This window comes from Arachis hypogaea, chromosome 1 (assembly GCF_003086295.3).
Source record: "Arachis hypogaea cultivar Tifrunner chromosome 1, arahy.Tifrunner.gnm2.J5K5, whole genome shotgun sequence".
Lineage (NCBI taxonomy): Eukaryota > Viridiplantae > Streptophyta > Magnoliopsida > Fabales > Fabaceae > Arachis > Arachis hypogaea.
This window is the reverse complement of record NC_092036.1, coordinates 9,380,050-9,401,947: the sequence shown is the minus strand read 5'-3', so window position 1 is coordinate 9,401,947 and position 21,898 is coordinate 9,380,050. Positions and strand designations below refer to the sequence as shown.

Here is a 21,898-nt window from a genome sequence, read left to right as displayed (position 1 = left end):
TTAGGATTCGGCGGCCTCTTCACAATCTTCAACCCTTTCGATGGTGGACTCTTCTAAATCGCCGTCTCTCGTCAACCGCAGGCCTTCGACATCAAATTCAGGGAGGCTACTCAAACAGGATTGTGGATGAAGGTCGACCTCACAATGTTCATAATCTTCGCCCATGTCAAACAAATCTCTTGGCTTCACATGAACCACTACACTCCATCCGTTCTCCACCTCATCCTCCACGTAGAACACAAGACGCGCCTCAGATGCCAAGATATACGGCTCATCGTCTTCTCGATCACCGGTGTGGATAGGATTGGCAAAATTGACACAGGTGTGGCCCAAAACGTCTTGCCGGATGCCTCTGCCCGACGTAGTGTCCGCCCAAAGGCACTTGAACAATACTACAGTGAATTGACCGCTGTAATTTAGCTCGATGATGTCTACTAATCTCTCGTAATACGAGACACCGCCAACAGCAACATTGGCATCCCGTTTACTTGCATAACTTCTAGTATCCGAAGTGACATAGACCCCACTATTCTGTGTTTTCATCCCTTCCTCCCTCGACATGGTCCTGAATTTAAATCCATTGACGTTGTAAGCCTGATAGCGACTGGCCTGAGCACGGGGACCGCAGGCGAGCCACTGTAACTCGTTCGAATGATCCGTGCTTCCAAATTGGACCTGACATTGAACCATTAGAGACAAGAAGGCATCAAAGGGTTGTAGGATCCTGAGATATTATAGATTACCTTATGCCTGAACCAGTTCGAAAATTCTCTGTGCACAACAGTATCTATGTGAGACTGCGACCTTGTTTTACCTCGCAGCTTTCTCTTTGTGAAGGCTCTGTACTCACTGTGCATAGACAAAGTTTGTTCAAGTTCATTTCTATCAATACCCAAATTGGCTAACTGTATAATTTTAGAACTTAGGCTGTTGTACTTACTCCAAGAATTTCTCTACAGCACTGCAATTCACCAGTACATGACGATGTGCTTGAAGCTGTTCGGTTGCTGTTAGAGTAAAATATGAAGCTGCCCCGACCGACTTTCCAACCTCTGGGATCATGTCGGCAATCTCGCTCTCTGGAGCATCGCTCGGTCGGTCGTCAACGCGCGTCGGTCGGTTGATCCTAGTCTCGACATTATCTAAGTATCTTGAACAGAACGTGAGAATCTCCTCGGATAAGTAGCCCTCTGCAATCGATCCTTCTGGTTGTGCCCTGTTACGCACGTACTGCTTGAGACGACCTAGGTACCTTCGAGTAAATAACATAAATTAATAGGTGATAACAATCCTAGTTATAGAGGTCGAGAAAACTTAAGTAGATCTTTACCTCTCAATTGGGTACATCCATCGGTAATGCACTGGGCCACCAATACGGACCTCCTCGACCGAATGCACCGTTAGATGAACCATAACTGTGAAGAAGGAAGGTGGAAATATCATCTCCATGTGGCACAAAGTATGGACCACACGATCCTGAAGGAGAGGAAGTTGTTGAGGATCAATGGATTTACTGCATATTGCTCGGAAAAAGGCTGATAACTCAGCCACGACGGCAGACACTGGGGTGGGCAACACGTGTTTTGACGCAATTGGAAGTAGATGTTCCATTAGGATATGGCAGTCATGACTCTTCAAGCCGAATAACTTGCGCTGTTTTAAATCAACACAGCGAGAGATGTTGCTAGAGTACCCGTCTGGAAAGACCACATTCTTGATTGTCCTAAGAAAGACATCCTTCTCTGGATTCCGCATAGTAAAGACTGCAGCAAGATACTTTCCACCTTCAATTGGCCACATATCCTGCCGGATGCCCATCAATTGGAGATCTTTTCGAGCTTTTAGGTGGTCTTTGGACTTACCGCTTTCGTTCAACATGGTGAAAACAATGTTGTCGCATACATTCTTCTCTATGTGCATCACATCAAGGTTGTGACGTAACTCGTTGTTCTCCCAGTACGGCAAATCAAAGAATACACTCCTCTTTTTCCATGGAGACTCGTCTTGCACCACGGTCTGCTGTCCACGCCTTCTTTTACCAGCAACTGCTTGCACCTTGCCTTGTGAGACAGGAACACCCTCCAATTGTCTCAAGACATCCCTACCAGTCAATTTGGTAGGTGGGGATCTATCATCTACCTTGCCATCAAATCTACTCCGGTCCTGTCTATATTTGTGATCGCGATTCAAGAAGCGACGATGACCCATATAACACCATTTCTGACTGAAGGTGAGTCGCATAGCCTCGGCATCCAAATTACACGTGGGGCAAGCTCTCCCGCCGTAAGTATTCCAACCAGATAAATTGCCCAAGCCAGGAAAATCACTGATAGTCCACATCAGTGCAGCTCGCATCTTGAACATTTTCTTCTCACTCACGTCGTAGGTATCAACACCAGCCCACAACTCCTTCAGCTCATCGATCAGGGGCTGTAGATAGACATCTATGTCATTGCCAGGCATTTTAGGACCAGGAATAATCATAGAGAGAATAAAGTTGGTTTGTTTCATGCAAATCCATGGGGGTAGGTTGTACGGTATAAGAATCACTGGCCATATTGAATATTTTGAACTGAGGTTTCCATAAGGATTGAAGCCATCACTAGCCAGGGCTAAGCGAACATTGCGCGGATCGCCAGAAAAGTTAGTATATCTCCTGTCAAATGCTTTCCAACCCTCGCCGTCCCTGGGATGCCTCAAGAAACCGTCAGAGTTGGTTCCTCTCTTGTGCCACAACATGTCAACGGATGTCTTGCTGGACATGAATAATCGCTGCAACCGTGGAATTAAAGGAAAGTAACGGAGAATCTTCGCCGGTAGAGGTTTCCCATTCTTCTTGACAACGGTGTTGATTCTGACTAAAGAATTCTTCCTGGTCTTTTGCTTCCACCTAGATGCCCCACACCGTTTGCATCTAGACAAGTCTTGGTCTGTACCCTGGTATAGCATGCAGTCATTTGGACATGCATCTATCTTCTTGTACCCAATGCCGAGCTTCCTTATGATCCTCTTGGCATCGTGCAAGGTCTTCGGAATCCTTGCATGCTCAAAGGCATCCCCCAGTAGCTCTAGAATCAATCCGAAAGCCTTGTCGCTCACTCCGCACATGCACTTTATATGGTACAGCCTAACCAAGAAAGACAGCTTCGAGAATTTTGAGCATCCCGGATATAATACCTGCTCGCCGTCCTCAAGCAAGTCGTGAAAGGCACGAGCCTCGCAGCTAGGTTCATCAGATAAGTACGGCAACCCCTCCGCAACGTCTCCGACATGCCCATTCATCGAGTCTTCATCTTCACTTTGCAGTCCCGTGAAGTTGAATGCGTCCTGGACCATGTCCCGCATTTGATCTCCTAAATTTACATTTGGTTCTAGTTCTTCCCTAGCGCTGGATCCCTCGTCTACGATCTTCTCACCGTGATGTAACCAAAAGGTATAGTTAGGGGGAAAGGGTTTCATCAGAAGGTGATCGTACGCGTCCTCTCTAGTTTGGTAGCACCGGAACCCACACAAAGGGCATGGGCAATGTATCATCCCATCGGATGATGCATTGGCAAATGCGAAATCAAGGAATCTATTTAGACCATCCTTATATTCTACACTCCCTCTAGGCTTTGTAATCCAACTCTTATCAATGTCTAAATGAATGAAATAGCAGAAATAAATAAAAAAATAGTATCAAAATACATAGCACTTGTAATAAAATAAAAGAAAAAATGGGGAGTGTGTCAAGAGAACCAACAACAGTTTATCACAATTATGAGATGGGAGAGTGCCATACGTAATAAACTTGATAATATATTACAAGTAAAACCATGTAAAGAGCGACGGAATAACTCAAAACGGAAATAAATTTATAAAGGTTACTTGCTTCCCAGGTAACATGTAGCACACGATAGGTATTGGGGAGGAGGCTTACTCATTGCAAAATTCTGTGCTTTCTAAATAATTACTGGGTGAAAGAATTGCTGGTTCCAAGTCCAAAAAGTGAAAAGAAAATAAAAGCTTCCTTAAAAAAAGAAAAAGAAAATAGGACTGAAAGTTAGATGTAAAAAATAATAAAAAATAAATATAACTAAACAGTCCTAATGGATAGAGAATAAAATCTTGAAATTGTAGACATAAATTTCGTAGGTATGTTTATGCAAAATATTTGAGTATAGTTTCTCTATCTTGTCGTCTACCATAGAGGTACAAATAATTGGTTCAGCGAAAAAGAACATAAAAAAATAATAACAACACGAGCAGCTCAAAAAGAGTGACACACAAGAAAAGGGTCTGAAAAAATCAAATAGCAATTTAGAACTAGAGTAGCATGAATGACATCAAGAGAATCATGACCAATTAGTCCAGTGTCATAGTAAGTATAGTAGCAACCAAACAGCATGACTTAGCATGAATTGCACAAAAAATTGGTTAAGAGAAGTGTAAAACCATAATGGCAGCAGAAGCATAGTTGTGCACTTAATATATGAACACCATAGATAAGAAATCAGCACCATAAGAAGTAGTCTAATAGCAATAGCAAATAAGCAATAGTATAATAAGCATAAAGATACTAAAATGGGAGCATTCAGCGTCAAAATGACCAGGATAATTTCCCTAACACAAATAACTAGATCAGCAACTATTAAAGCAACTATTAACAAGACTAACAAAAAAAGGCTATAAATTAATGCTAAAAAACAACAGAATATCTAAATAAGGAATATAAGCATGAACCAACCATTCTAACACACACTCCTCGCAGAAAATGTGTTTGCCCCGCAATAATATGGCTTAATTATATTGAAATAAATTGCAAAATTAAAGTGAACACGATGATGATGATGCATACAAAAAGCTAGCAATGTCAAAATTAAAAATGCATTAGTTAGGGACTGAAAAAGAACATAAAATAAGAATAAAAAAATAGCTCAGGAAGAGTAAGTCAAAAAAAATAATGGACTGAAAAATGCAAATACCAATTCAGCATTAGATAAGCATGAATGACATCAAGAGAATCATGACCAATCAGTCCATTGTCACGGTAAGCATAGTAGCATAATAACAGCAGCTATTATCTTGAAATGAACCAAATTGGTGAGGAGAAGAATAACACCACAATGACAGCAGCACAAGAATTAGTAAGCAACACGTCATTAACACCTCGGCATTGTGATTCAAAATTAGATATTGGAGATTCTTGTATATCTTTTGTTCCTCAACAGTTCGTAAATGGTAAAAAGTAATCTCTCTCATTAGATAAGCATGTTATAATTAGATTTGCTTCAGGCCGTAGTAATGCTGATATGAATTAATAATGAGTGATCAATGAATATAGGCAGGCTAAGAGAGCAAGATTGCATGAACCAAAATGGGAACGTGATGTGAAGAACTGAACAAAAAGTAGTGTTTTTTACACATGCAATGCAATTTGGTTTATAAGAATCAAAGTCGATAGGGAGGCAATAGTAATCTGAGAAAGAAATAAAGCCAATAAGGATTTTAATTTATAAGAATGAAAGAGACGGATTTGATTGCACTTTGAAGCAAATGACAATGGTATTCAACAGAAAATAAAAAACCCAACAAACAAACAAAGCTACATATAATCCCTTCAAAGAAACTCCATGTAAACTAACTCCACTACCACCAAACAAAATAGAAATAAATGGAACACACTAAACATAATAAAACCTTGCACCAACATAATAAGTAAACTATCATTAACGGAAAACTATCTTCCACCTTTTTTCAAAATTTTCTTTAATGACAAGTCCTCCCTTTTTCTCCAAAGCACCAAGGAGCACTTGAACCCTCCGTGGACCATCAATAAACTACAATGACAACTACATTAGCATCCCACTTAATGTAATCTTCTAAGCCCATGATGCGGTCAACGAAAGCATATTATAACTAGAAATGATTGAGTGTGCTATGATGTACAGAATTGCTAACAACCATAATTCCAAACTCATTAATGTTCAGGATTAAATTGTGCTCCTTTTATTTTATCATTTTATTTTATTTTTTTTCCTGAGAATAGTATAACTTAAGTGAAGCTCAATGAAGTGGCAATGGTCCCTTTCAAGTTTTAGCCATTACTCTCTACACATGTGGAAAGTGAAAAACTAGCTCATTTGAAGAATAGGGGAAAGACACAAACTTTAAGCACTCCATGTCTGAATATGAAAACTAAAATCCCAGATCTACATGCAATGTATCACCAAAACATCAAAAGGAAGCAAAGCATTTAAATAAAAAAGTATGAAATTGAAAGAGGATACAATGTACAACTCAAGTGTTGTAAAACAAAGAAGTAAAAAATAGAATGAAAATAAAGACAAAAGTTACTTTTTTAAAACACTCAAATAGGCATGAAAATGACAGATTTGGGAGACGAGAATAGAAGAATCATAATGAAGATAAAGGAAACTAAGCCAAAACCAACAAGCCCAACTGTGCAAACACACACCCCAACACACAACAACCAACCTGACTCAGAATACTATTATAAACAATACACAGATGATAAATATCAAGCTTTTGTCATAAAAAACAAGGGAAAATGATAACAGAGCTGAACCAATGGGAAGTGGCAAAGAACACAAACAGCTATGAAACAGCAGTTACTAATGTCTTGTACTTTACATGATAAATTTATTAACAAACAAATTTTTCAGATTAGTGCGTGCAAAGTTTCTCAATTTCTCCTGTGCAAGGGAGATGCAAACCAAAGAAACACATTCTTGGGTAATTAAAAAAACAGGAAGTAGATGCAAGAGAGATGCAAACCAAAGAAACTCAACCCTCTAACATTGATAATGAGCCTTTGTTAAAGCCTTATACTCTAACTATCACTTTCAATACAGAGCACCCATTAAATCAAAAAAAGGGGTACCTTCAAATTCCAGTCTATGAACAGCGGCAATTAACCCCAGTTAAAGACAGATATAGATAAATATTTTTACAAAATTCTAACCAACAAAGAAATCAATAAGAAAAGATCAGAGTGTCAGGACTAACCAATGCCAGGGGACTGGTCGTGAAGGCAGCTGCGCAACTCGACAGGGGAGGGTATGAGCTTCAGGAATTGTGGATGATAGGGGAAAGCTTGAAAAATTGGGGGTTTCTGCAAAATTGGGGTTCTCGATTAACGGTTGTAACATGAAAAGGGGGAATTGACAAGTTGAATCATGATAAAATCCTCACCTGGGTGGGTTCTTCCTTGATATTTCTCGGCTGTGCTCCCGTTCTTGGTTGGCGCGCTACCAAACTCAACTCGCGGGTTTCTGCAGAATTGGAGGGAAGTAATTTCGAGTTGTAAAATAAAAGTGGAATTGGAACACTGATTTGAAACTCACCTAGTGGCGTTTATTGAAGAAGTCGCCGGGTGGGGTGGTTTTGTTTGGCGCCTCTTCTCCCGCTTTGTTCGCACCAGGAAGTGAAACGAGTAAGCCCGAAGATATACTTCCTAATTTAGCAGCGGTGTTCACTCCCCAGCCGCTATCCAGGGGAGTTTTGTGGCTTTTACCTGACCGCCACACATCTCTGCCAGGATCCTTCTTGATTAGCGGCGATTATGGTAACGGCCGCCAACCCCCTGCCGCTACTCTCCGCCTCTGCGGTAGTGATAGCATCTGTTGGATCAGAATTTTTTTTCAAACTTTTTAAAAATAGGGCTTGAAAATTGTTTGATTGGATCAAGATAAAGACAAAAAAGGCTACCTTTTTCTACTACTTAATTATACAAATATAGAATTTTTAGTTGTGATTAATGTAGTTTAATTTGTATACTCAATATATAGTAGCCAGGGCGGAGTTAAATAAAATATTTGAGGGACTAAAAATATTTATACAATAAAATAATATTAAAATAAAATTTTAAAAAGAGTTAAATTAAAATTTACATATAATTTATATGTTAAAAATTAAAATTAAAGGGTTGTCGACCCCGTTTGAGTATGTAACTCCGTCTCTAATAGTAGCCATTATTCAATCATCATTGTGATAAAACAAAAGTCTATTAAATCTAAAATTGAGAAAATAGACAAGTAAATATAAGGGAAGAATACGATCTCATCAAAATAGCCCTAAGATAGGATTAATACTCAAATTAATTTTTAAAAAATAAATTATTTTTTAACTTTTTTTTATAAAAAATTTAATGAATTAAATTAATTTTTAAATATTATAAATTAATTATTTTTATTCTTTCGTCACTTAATTAATATTTTTTGTCAATAATTAATAATATAAAATATTAATCAATAGCATATATGACATTTGATATATCTAATTAGACACTATACAAATATATCTATAAAAGTATATCATTTAGTTTATTTTTCTAGTTATATAAATCTTGATCATAATATAATCTAATGACATTAAATTGATAAATTTGTATAAATATATTTATTCAACATCTAATAATTAGATATATTAATTGTTATGTATAATATGAATTAATATTCTATGTCATTAATTATTTACAAAAATTATTAATTGAATGACTGAATAAAAAATAATTAAAAAATAAACCATGTCTTTTAATTAAAATTAATTTAACTATTAACTCTAATAAAATATATAATGTTTAAACAATTCAAGATACACGTGCATATATACTTATGGGTGTTAAAAAACCACTATTAATTATTAGTTTATCAATCCACATATCACAACATTATTTGAGCTAAAACTAGTTACATTTGATCAAAGGGTTATTCATATTCATGCGGTTCTTATTCCATGAAAATGTGTTTTAATTTGAGAGACAACAAATTAAACAATTGCACCTATTTATTAATTAATTTATTTTTTGGCTTGGATCAATTAATTACCAAAAAGTGCTATTAAGACACGAACAACAAATGTCGCTATCAAGACATAAATTCATATGCGAAAGTAAGTGGGAAGAAAGATTTTATATAGGAACAAAAATCGTTAATAATATATATATTATTAGAAAAAGTTTATTACAGGGATGGAATTACATTTTTTAAATATATTTCTTATTTATTATTGGTCATGTATGTTGAAATATTTATTCTTATATTTTTAGATTCAGTTTGGATAAATAATTTAATTAATTTTTTTTAAAATAGGTTAAATAATAAATATTTATATTAAAAATAATTTATAAATAAATTATTTTATAGGACAAATCACTTAAATAAGTTAAGGAGAGAAAAAAATTACACAAATCAGGCAAATAAAAAACTGGTTCATGAATCAATCAGTCCATGTTTCTATATAGTTTGAATCAACTTAATTCGAATTCTATTTACATGTAATTTGAATCATACTGATTCGAACTACACACATGCACACACCCACTAATTCGAATCAACCTGATTCGAATTACACACACAGTAATTCGAATCAGGGTGATTCGAATTACACCCAAGCACGCATTCCTAAGTAATTTGAATCTGGCTGATTCGAATTACACAAGCTATAATTTGAATTACACTGGTTCGAATTATACAGGGGCAGACGTGTATAAATATGGTGTGGATGTGAGTTGATCTCATTAGAGTGAGAAAATGGCCAGTGAGGAGAGTTTTGTAGTGTTGTTTCATCACAGAGGATCGATTAAGAGGAAAACACGATCTGGTGTGAAATTCACCGATAAGGATCCTCTCAGTATTTTTATGAGGCCTACGACGAGCTATGATGACCTTGTGAATTCTATACTACAGAGACTTGGTCTGCAAGGCGTGAAACGGATTAAGAAGTTATTCTATCACATTCCGATCTCAGTGCTGCAAGAAATCGTGAAGTATGATTGTTTCACGATCGAGAGTGATGAGGACTTACAGATCATGTTTCATTGTCGTCGGCAGTTTCCCGAGGTTAGGACACCTGAGCTGTTGGCGAAGTTGGTTGATGTGGTATCCAACTCGGGAGGTTTGAACAGGAATACCCACACTATAGGCACAGTAGCCGGTTCTAACTCCAGACCTGTTGGTACATCTTCGTCCGTCCCTGTGAATGAACCTCCAGTCGAGCCTGTCCCCTCCCCGTCGTTCGCTGTTGATCTCAACTGTAGTGGAGGCGGAGAGGTTGGAATAGGGGATATTATGCTGACTTCTTTATAGTGTGCCGCACCGGCTAGTCTGGACGATGCATTGCTGGATAATGTTGACGATGATGATGTGGAGCCGGATATCATTGCTGATAACAGTGGCGATGATATTGGAGCGAGTGAGCCAGCTGGGACTGGAGGTGGTTCTAGCTCTGGCATACAGCAGTACCCTCCACACTTTTCATCTTTGGACTTAGATGCCATGAGACAAGAAGGGGTTCCTGGGGAGCCTACTGGATTTGGTGCTAGAGATGACCAGGGGTCTGCAGGTCTGACAGAGTTTCAGGTTGGTTAGTAGTTTCAGGATAAAGATGAGGCCGTGTTAAGTGTAAAGATGTATAGCATCCGATGCGGGGTACAGTACAAGGTGGTGGAGTCTAACTATCGCCGGTATGTTGGGAAGAGTTCTGAGTTTGGAAATGGGTGCATATGGTTGATTAGGCTAAGTCTCCGGCAGCGCAAGGGTATCTGGGAGGTAAAACGGTACAACGGACCACATACGTGTCTCGCGACGTCCATCTCTAGCGACCACAGGAGTCTGGATTATCATGTGATCTTGGCATTCATCATGCCAATGGTTAGAGCTGATGCATCCGTCAGCATCAAGGTGCTCCTGAATGCGACGGCGGCACACTTTGGTTCAGGCTGACGTATAGGAAGGTTTGGTTGGCGAAGTAGAAGGCCGTTTCCCACATCTATGGTGATTGGATGAGTCGTACAATGAGCTCCCGCGGTGGGTGTTAGGATTTCAGTTGACGATGTCTGGTACTGTTGCAGTCCTTAGGACGAGTCCTGTTTGAGTTGGGGGCCAGGTCGACGACTCGCAAGCTTATTTTCACCGACTGTTCTGGACGTTTCCACCATGTATTGAGGCATTTCGGCATTGAAAGTCCTTGGTGAGTATTGACGGCACCCATCTGTATGGCAAGTATGAAGGTACATTGCTCGTCGTGATTGCACAGGATGGGAACTCTAACATACTGTCAGGAATCTCCCGGTGTACTCGCTGGTGAAGGCTACTTACAAGAGGTTGGCAGAACTATTCGTTCGCAAGGTGGGAGAGGCAAAGGCCCAGTTAGGAACCAGACAACAATTCAGTCAACATCTGGTGAAGTGTATAGAGGCCAAAACCAATAAAATAAAGCACTTGCAAAACGAATAACATAAACCACTTGCAAAACCACTAACAAAACTACTAACAAAATCACTTGCAAAACCACTAACGAAACCACTAAGATAAACCATGACAAAACCACTAACAAAACCACATACATTGTCACTAACAAAACATAAGAAATCGGTCACATACAAACTTTACCAGTCACTTACCATCAAAAACCACTAACATAACGTATATAAACAAACGAATAAGTTACTTAATCCTACTTTTAAAAAAAATATTACGTACTAACCTCGTCGTTGATGACCCCGGCTATATGAGCACAACTCTATCCAAACGATATAGTCTGTCAAGATTATCCCCCATGGGCTGAATATCCTGCTCGAGCCTTTGTTGGAGCAAATCTGGGTCATTTTCTCTTGGATTTGGTAGGGTATGATAATGAAAAAGTGGTTCGAATGAGGTTGGTTCGAACTCATTTTATAGCCGAAGCAAGTGTAATTCAAAACAACCAAATTCGAATTACTACTAGAGGCAAAAAATGAGTAATTCGAATCAGCCAGATTCAAATTACTTAGGAACGCGTGCTTGGGTTTAATTCGAATCGCTCTTATTCGAATTACAAGAATTACTCTGTGTGTAATTCAAATCAGATTGATTCGAATTGGTGGGTGTGTGCGTGTGTGTAGTTTGAATAAGTGTGATTCAAATTACATGTAATTATAGTTTGAATTAGGTTGATTTGAACTATACAGAAAGGTCTCTTGGTTGATTCATGAACCAGTTTTTAATTTGGCTGATTTGTGTAATTTTTTGCTCCCCTTGACTTATTTAAGTGATTTGCCCTATTTTATATTTAGTTTTTTTAGTTCTAACAGTATTTATTTAAAAAAATGTGATAAAAAATTTATTATAAAAAAATTATTTTTTAATTTTTTCATAAATACTTAAATAATTTTTAAAAAAATTATAATTTAATTTTAAAAAGATAACAAATGTAAATTTTATTTCGGTTTAATCACACCACTTGTATCTGCTCTATTAGTTATTTTCTCTATAAATGTGTCGAAGATTTATGTATTATCTATTAAGTTTGAATAAATTTGTGATAAATTATTCGAATATATTAGAAACCAACAAAGAATGTAACCGATTAGAGTTAATTAATTGAAAAATAAATTTATTACAAAAAAATAATAATAACTTCTTACTACTTTAATGTTTATATTTTAAAATAAAAAATAAAAAATTAATTAAATTAATTTATATTATAGTTGATTTCTTAATTTTTTTTAAATTATTAAATCGAACATTTGTACATACATTTATTTAAGAAGATTTTCCTGAAATTTTACTTTTGACAAAATTCCAAAATTATTACTATATATTAATATGCCGCTTTTTATTTTTTTATTAGATTTCTAATGGTATTTTTAAATAATGTGTTTTTTTTTTTCATGTGAAAAGTATAAATTTAACTCAAATTTGTGACTAATTTTTTTTAAATACTCCAATCTAAAGATTAGATCTGAGTTTTTTCTATTTTAATATTAAAAAATTTTTAAATGTTTAAATTGGATTTTTCGATTTGCTTTACAGCAGAAAATTTTTTATTTCAAAACAAATCAAATCTTTCAATTTATATATTATGAAATATGACCTTCAAATTTTTTTATTTCTTAAAATCTGAAAATCTGATTTGTTATTTAAAATTAAAAAAAAAATTTAATCCATATAAAAAAAACACATCAATTAATTATGCATTAGGATGAATTATACATAATTTTCTTCTATATAAAAAAAATTAGGCCTCATATGCTATTCAATATTTTTTTTACATTGAAAAAATTGAAAAGAATTTGAATTAGTAAAAAAAAAAAAGATATGACTGTATGACATATGACACTTTAACCTTTTGAGAGAGAGAGAGAGAGAATGGGGTCATTATCATAGTTGGCAGAGATGTTCATAGTGGTGTGGGTCTCCCTTGTGGGATGCTTGTCGTTTTCTATGACCACAATGCATTTATGTTTATTTAACTTCTGATGTTAACCCCTCAAATTATCACCACCCAAACAAACAATAAATAGGTGCATTACTAGCTAGTTTTAATCTCTATATATATATATAGTAGAAATACAAAAAATAATAGGTGCAAGTGACGGTAACAGTTCAGACCATCCGTTAATACATACGATATATTATTCGTTTTGGTAAATGTTAGCCAAAATCTTTTTACACTTACTCGTCAAAACGTGTTATGTTAAAGAGAAATATCCACATCTTTATAAAATATATTTTGTTTTCTTCTCTAACCGATGTGAGCTTACACAGACACTAATTTTAATTCACTGAATTTTTTATTTAAATATATTTTATCATATTGGTTACTACTATAGTTACCCTCTTTTAATTGCCCATTACTTATGTGCTAATAAAATAATTTCGTAAATGATAAATATTTATTTGGTCATATATATAAAGTATCATAACCTAAGTAATTGACTTAGTATTAAGTTCTTAAAAAATATTTATTTTTTAGTTTTAGTCTTTATAATTTTTTTTGACAATAAAAATAAAAAATTATCTATTTTAATTTAATCTTTTTTAATTATTAATTTTATTCTATTAAATGCTGATATGTCAATTAAATATTTAAGTAATGAAATATCTTGTCAAATCATTATTTAAATTTATATTATAATTAGAATTTAATCTAACACATCAATGCTTAACAAAATAAAAAATAAAAAACTTTTAAATTTTATTTAACCAATATATACAAGTAGATACATTTTGTGGTCACTTTTATCTGATTGCTACCATTGCCCATTGGGTTATATTTCAATGCATGATGTAGTTTTTCGCCCTTTTTATTTATACAACAATAACAAAATGATGTGAAAATTAACGTATAATTATTTTTATATAAAATTAATATTTAAAAATTATTAAATAATTTAATAAATTTAATTAAATTATTATTTAATAATTTTTAACTAATAACTTTACATAAATACAATTATTCGTGAGTTTTCACCTTAAAAAATTAATAATGCATTTCTCTTTGGATAGGTAAACTTGCCAACAGCTACCTTCGCTCGTCAGCATTGCCGAATAGGATTATCATTAATCCAAACACGACTTTAGAGTTGTTAAATCTTTCTTTAATGTCAAAAGCCACTTCAACACCATGGTGACCAAGATTTTCGCACGCTTGGAAATGAACATTTGTAAATAATGGTCAATTAGACTGAATTAAGTAGATGGTATCGATCAATTAGACTAAATTAAATAAATTCTAATATCATATTAAAATTCAGAGATCTTAATTTAATTCTAAATTGAATAGACTGCAATATCATGTTAGAGAATTGAAAAATCTTAATTCAATCTTAAATTCTTAATAAAACCATCGAAAAAAATAAGAAATTTCTCGAACTTTTATATATATATATATATATATATATATATATATATATATATATATATATATATATATATAAACTAAATTTAATTATTCTGTTAGTCTCTATAATTTCATTAAATTTTTAAGTAAGTTTCTATATATATAATTAAGTTCTTATATCATATCAGATTTTATAACTAGGTCTCTATCCTAACAAAAACGACAGAAATAACAAAATATTCTATAGTAGTATTTAGTCAAATATACGTTAGGTATATTCATTTTGTTTAACAGAATATTTTGTTAATTCTAATATTTTTGTCACAATAAAAATTTAATTACAAAATTTAATATAATATAGAGACTCAATTAAAAAATAAAAAATATAAAAATTTAATTAAAAATTCGATAAAATTATAGAAACTGATAAATAATTAAACCTTTAAACTGTATTATAGATAAATATAAACTTGTAATAATTTTATTATTATTAAGTGTGTAATACTAACTATTTTTTATTTTTGAGATTGCATTGGAGAAGAGAGTTAGATCTTTTATATTATTAAGAGATCTAATAACATTCAATAATACTTAATTAATCATTTAATCTAAATGAAATTTTAATTTCGCCTCAATCTCAAAAAGGCTATAGCATAAAGAGGCTTGTTAATAAGGTATACATTTATGTTAAATTATTTCAAAAAAAGAAAGTATAGTATTCATGCATGTTAAATTATTCATGTATATTAAACTACTATAAATAAAAATACATAAATAGTATTATATATTCCCCATCATAAAGCACCAAGCATATATAGGTAAAAAAAAAAGTTGCACAATTCCTTAGTTGACCCAAAAATGTAGTCCCCTTCAAATAAAAAAAGGTTAAAGTTCAAAAGTTGTTAAGTGATATGATGATGTTAAAGTAGGGCATCTTGTCTCTTCATATTATTATTATTATTATTATTATTATTATTATTATTATTATTATTATTATTATTATTATTATCGCATGACTATCTTTACGGTCAGATTAGTTCGAATTTTAAGTAAAATGAGAATTAAATTAATTAAATTATAACTAATTCAGTTTTATATTTTTTTGTATGTATATTCAGGTTAATTTTTTTTATATTGATTAAATATATGTGCAATACATTGTTATTAGAAGATTAGGTGTTCTTTTTTATATCGGACGGTCCGATTTGTTTGATGAAAAAAATAAACTACAATTCGGAGGGTCCGATTTACTTGAAGAAAAAAATAAACCCCAAATCGGAGAGTCCGATTTGTATTTATTATTTTTTTCATTTGTTAAAATAAAAATCAGACGGTCCAATTTTAACATTAAAAATTTTTTTATTTTCAAAATTACAAGTCGGACCGATTAGTTTTGTTTTGTTTTTTTTGTGTGTTTTAAATCAAAACGGACCTCCGACTAAAGTTTTTTTTTTTTCTGAACTCAAAATGGACCCTCCGATTTCTACTAAAACACTACTGATACCACATATATGGAAAGCATCCCTCTTCTCCATAGTGTTGTATCACTCAATCCTCTCCTCCATATAAAAAAAAATAAATGGTATATTCAAACTAAATCAAACTATTAAAAATAAATTGATTCGATTTGAATAGTTAGGTATAAAATAAAAATTAAAAAAAATTATGTAGACATGTAATATCAACTAACAAGTTAATAAAAAATTATTTTTATTTAATATATAAATAATCGACCAACAAATTATAATTTAAATAATATAGTCTTTCTATACTCACATAAAAAATTACGAATTCAAATTTCCTTATCTTTAATAATATATATATATATATATATATATATATATATATATATATATATATATATATATATATATATATGATCGTTTAAATAAATACAATAGATATATAATTAAATATATAACTGTGTAAAACATCAAATTTAATATATATATTAGCATGCAAGATTTGAGGATATGCATGTGACACTGTATATATATATGATAGGAGGTTGAATCAAAACTCAAATTAAACGCCTTGCTGCGTATTTTGTTTGTTTATTCATAAATAATAATGCTCATCTTAGGTACTTGGCATCTGCATTTTTTGGTTGTCACATAATATATGAATCCAATAATCTAGACTTATCAAAAAATATAAATAAATAAAATATAATGCACTTATAACAGTAATAATATTTGATATAAAATATAATATAAGCTAGTGACCTCACATAAGTATACTATTCTTAACATTATTCGGGGACTGTATGTGAGACATTATACTAGTGATTTTGATTGTGTTTGTACTAATACAGCTATAGTACCCAGCTAGATAGAATAATTCTTTGAAATATCGGCTTTAATTATTTGGCACAATAATAATAATAATAATAATAATAATAATAATAATAATAATAATAATAATAATAATAATAATAATAATAATAATAATAATAATAATAACATGTTGTATGTGGCTAATATATGCATACTACTTTCCTTCTAATTTTATAAAACAACATAATAGTTATTGTGAAATTAATATATGTTTCTTTTTTTTTATGGAATTTATTTCTTTCTTTTAAAGTTATTTGGAGAGAAAAAAAATTGGGAATATGATTAATTTTTTTTAATTTTTAATTATGAACAATTTTAAACAATTTTTTATAAATGTTATTTGTTAAATTTTTTGACAACTCTTATAAAATGTATTTTCATTTAAAATATTGTCTTAATTTTTTTATATTGCAACATTTTGTAAATATAATTTTAGATATTAAAGATAATTATTTTTATGGATTGCAAAAAATTTTATTATCTTTGTCCTATTCAAAGACAATTCATCAAAAATATTATTTTTGTTTATCTAATTAAGACAACCTTTATTAAATGTTGTTTCAAATAAAGATTAATTATCCTAGGCAAAAAATATCATAATAGTTTAAAATAAATTAAAAACAAAAATTTTTAATTAGAAATAATTTTTAAATATAATAATTTAATTTATTTAAAGTAAAATTAACATGAATGAGTAAATTAATAAAATTAACTTTATAGACCAAAATATATTTATTAATCATAATTTGAATACAATATATAGAAGTATATATAGACTAAAATTTTTTATTATAGATGAGGCTTTTGTGTAATTTAATAATATTGGCTTTGTATTTAGTTTTTTTTTTTTTGGTATGGGAATAAGTAATTGGACTCTGATTATTTTGCATGGGATTTTCAAAAATTTTTTAATATAAAATCGGAGGATTTGTGTTTTTTGTATTTTTTTTAATTTTTGCAGTTTATAATTTATAAATCAGATCTTTTAATTTGTGTATTTTTTTTTAAAACTTTTTAAATACAAATCAGTGGGTTTATGACGTTAGGATATTGTTTGGGTCACCAATCTTGACGAGGTTAACAATTCTACTATGGTAAAAATAGCTATAAATTTATTTTGGTTGAAAATAAACACATACTTTATTTTATATTTAAATCAACTTCAACTCTATTTCATAAATAAAAGGTACATGAGTTATTTATATTAGTAAGAGAATAAAAAGCCTTCATAACTTGATCTATATGAGACTAATACATAACATAAAATTCACTATCCTAAATAATATGAGACTTGTATTCCTTTATTATAATTAACTAATATAATTAACCTACTAATTTTACTTACTTCTGCGTCAGTTTAAATATAAAAATATAAAAAAAATTAATTTTTGCACTCAAAAAATGGATCGGATGGTCTAATTTTTAGACCCTAAATTAAATTGTTTCATATTTTAAAAAAATATCACAGTCCACAATTAAAAAAAAACGTAGTTGTTAATCCAATATAAAAAAGAAAAACGGGTTATATATATATACACACGGCCACCAAAATTCATTGTATATAATGATCAACGGTGAATGGATCATGATAGCAACAAGCTTTTTCTGTCACAAAGTGTGCCTTGTCTGCTTTTGGTGCTTCTTAATGCTCACAAATACAATTCGGTTTCTTGTACTACTTTAAATAAAATTTGTATTTATTTTAATTTAATTTAGCCCCTCTTTTGGGTTTTATTATTGCTTTTCTATCTTTTTATTTTTATTTTTACGACTCATTTTGCTACCATATTGATTCATGCACTACCATTTGTGCATTTTAGATCATTCTAATTTCTAACAATATTTTTAAAAAAATTAATATTTATACATAAATATGTAATTATGTTAAAATTTAATTTTTATACACTCAGTATAAAATAGTTTTATATATATATTAAATTACGTAATATTACATTAACGAAATAATATTATATTATACATTTTATTATACATTATATTAAATGCAAAAATTATAAACACTTATAAAATATTTCATGATCATATAAAAAATGATATTATACATTTTATCTTTAAATTGCTTATGCTTTGGTGTATATAGTTTACATAAAATATAACTATTATGAACTTTTTAAATACGAAAATATATAAATATAAATAAAGAAAAGCGTTTACATTAAATGTATTATTATTGACTAGTTTGATAAATGTTAAACTTAGGACATAACGTATTATTATTTAATCGGTGAAATAAAAAGAATGATATTTTAGCTTTGTTAGTTTATTATTATGAATATTATCTTAATGATAAACAGAGAGAAACATTTTTTCCCTTAAGAACTAGTGATTTGGCCACGTCTTATCTAATTTTTCAATAATGCTCTTACTTTTCCTCGTTTGATAAATATACATATATATAACTTGTTAATATTTTTAATATTTGTTTGTAAATGAGATAATTAAAAAATTATACTATTTTATTTCCTTTATATTGTAAATAATATATATATATATATATATATATGTGCAAATTTTATTTTGTAGCAACAATAAAAAAATATTAAAATATAACAAATTAATAGTCTTAAAATTACATATATCAATAAATAATGAATTTAATTTATTTAAAAATCTCTTATATTTATCATATGCTAAAACATCTTTTTGGGTAAAGTATCATAACATTTTTAATTATTATATAAATTATTTAAAAATATTTATAAATAGAACAAAAATCTTATTGCATTTCTAGTAAGCGCTGTTATTATTGTTTGATTATTTTATTTATTTTCCCTCTCTATTTTTAATTCTTTTATAGGAAATTCTTTTTGCCTTAGTTTATTTATCATTTGAGAAAATTTTATATAGGAAAGGATTAATTACATTGAAGAAATAAATATTTTTTTTTCATACAAAGTAATGAAGAGAAAGACCTTAATAATTACATTTGTATCAAGTATTGACTAAATTTATATTATTTTTGGAAAAGTATCTTGCGCTTATTTTGTGTAATCAACAACATTCTTAATTAGTATTTCAAAATCTTCAAACTATTTATAATTAAATGGGAAGAATCTTTACATAAATTAAATTTATTCATTTACTAAAAAAGTATAAATGACAATCAGAATATAAGATACAGTTGTAATAACTTGTAAGCGTGTATATTCATGAGTTATAATTTAAATGACATAATTTTTTTATCTTTATTTAGAGGTCTTGTGTTCGAATCTTATTTTTAATTTAAAAATAAAAAATTTTGTAAGCATGTATATTTATTTAAACAGACTAGTAAATTAATCACTATACCAATCTAATTTATTTATAAGCGTGTATATCTTTGTAAGAAAAGAAAACCACAATTTATATCTTAAATAAATTAATTTTTTGCTAGAAAAATCTTAATTACAATCATGAACTTTAAAATCTAGATTTTATTGTTGACTATGTTAGAAGGAAATTTGTTTATGTTTTAACATTTTAAATATTTTATATATAAAAATAATAATTATATTAAGTATATACAAAAAAATAACCACTAATTAGCAACATTATATAAGTACATATTTGACTTTTTGTAAAATTATTTTTTATTATACTAATGTAAACAAGCTTAACTATTTGTTTGTTATTCTAGTGGCTATTTGAAAAAAAAAAATCAATGTGTATACACAAATATAAATACATAACGTATAATTTAAAAATTAATTTTTAATTAAATTTATTCAATCATATTATGTTTATACAAAAAAAATTAACAATACCAATTTATTTGACAATACGTGTAAAAAAATTTGATTATTTTAACAATTGAATATTGAATTAAAAAAATATGAATGAACATATATATATAATATTCATTAATTTGGTTTTTTCGTACACATAAATCACTTTTGAAACTTATTATTGCATAAAAAATTTAAATCTTAATATATAAATTCTTTAAAGCTAAAATAATCATACTTGATAAAAAAATCTAATGAAAAACAAATTGTTAATTAGATTTTCATTTCTACAAATTATTATTGTAAATTCTACTTTTTTAAATATAAAAAATACTATTTGTATATTAAAATTGGCCACTAAAATTAGCCACTAATATCGTTATATATAAATACATATGTGATTTAATTTATTTATAATATGTATTTATATTTTAACCTGTATTTTATATTGATGGCTGATTTTAATGACTAATTTTAGTATAGACGTAACATAGTCAATTAAATATTACTCTGCAAATACAAGAGAAAAAAATAATTAACTTTTTACATTTATTTTTCTTTTTACTTAAAAACATTTAATTATATATGCATAAAATTAAGCCAAAAAAAGTTGAACTCAATAAAATATATTAATTATTTATTTTATTCTATTTAAAAAAATCTATCTGTAGATACTAAGTGTGCATGTCTGTGGCTTGGTGAGAGTTACAAAAGAAGTGACTTTCTGTGACGACCGAATGCACACACTTTCTTTTATATATATATATGTCCTTTTTATCCATAAATTATTTAAGAAATAAGCACAAACATAATATTATATAATAGAAAAAGTAAAATAAAAATAAAACTTTCATTTAAACACACTATTTTGAATTTCTGCTTCTCACCTTTCTATTGTCTAAAGAGAAAGAACAACGAAGAAAACGAAAATGTTTGGGGTCATCCAGACATTGAGAATCAAAGGCAACTATGACTTTTTTTAATTTATTCATTTTTTATTTTATATTTTTTAATTATTACTGAAATAAATAAATAATTTTAAATATAATAAATATATACTTATAGATATTATATATAAAATTATAAAAATTATGTTAAATAAAATAATTTTATACTATTATCTCCCTAACATTATTCGTTATCATTTATTAGTTACTTAAAATGCATATTATAGATAAATTTGACTATAATTAGAAGTAATTAAAAACTAATATTATAAAATAATTCCCGGAGGAA

At 30.1% G+C, this 21,898-nt stretch overlaps 1 protein-coding gene across 1 annotated transcript; it reads right to left on the bottom strand.

Moving 5' to 3' along the window:
• Positions 1-3,336, bottom strand: LOC112800614 (uncharacterized). The gene is made up of 4 exons (XM_025842993.1): positions 1,331-3,336; positions 941-1,252; positions 744-849; positions 1-675 (listed from the first exon to the last, which is right to left on the bottom strand). The coding sequence occupies exons 1-4, from the start codon at positions 3,334-3,336 to the stop codon at positions 1-3; spliced, it is 3,099 nt and encodes a 1,032-aa protein (XP_025698778.1).
• Positions 3,337-21,898: the final 18,562 nt, after the last annotated feature.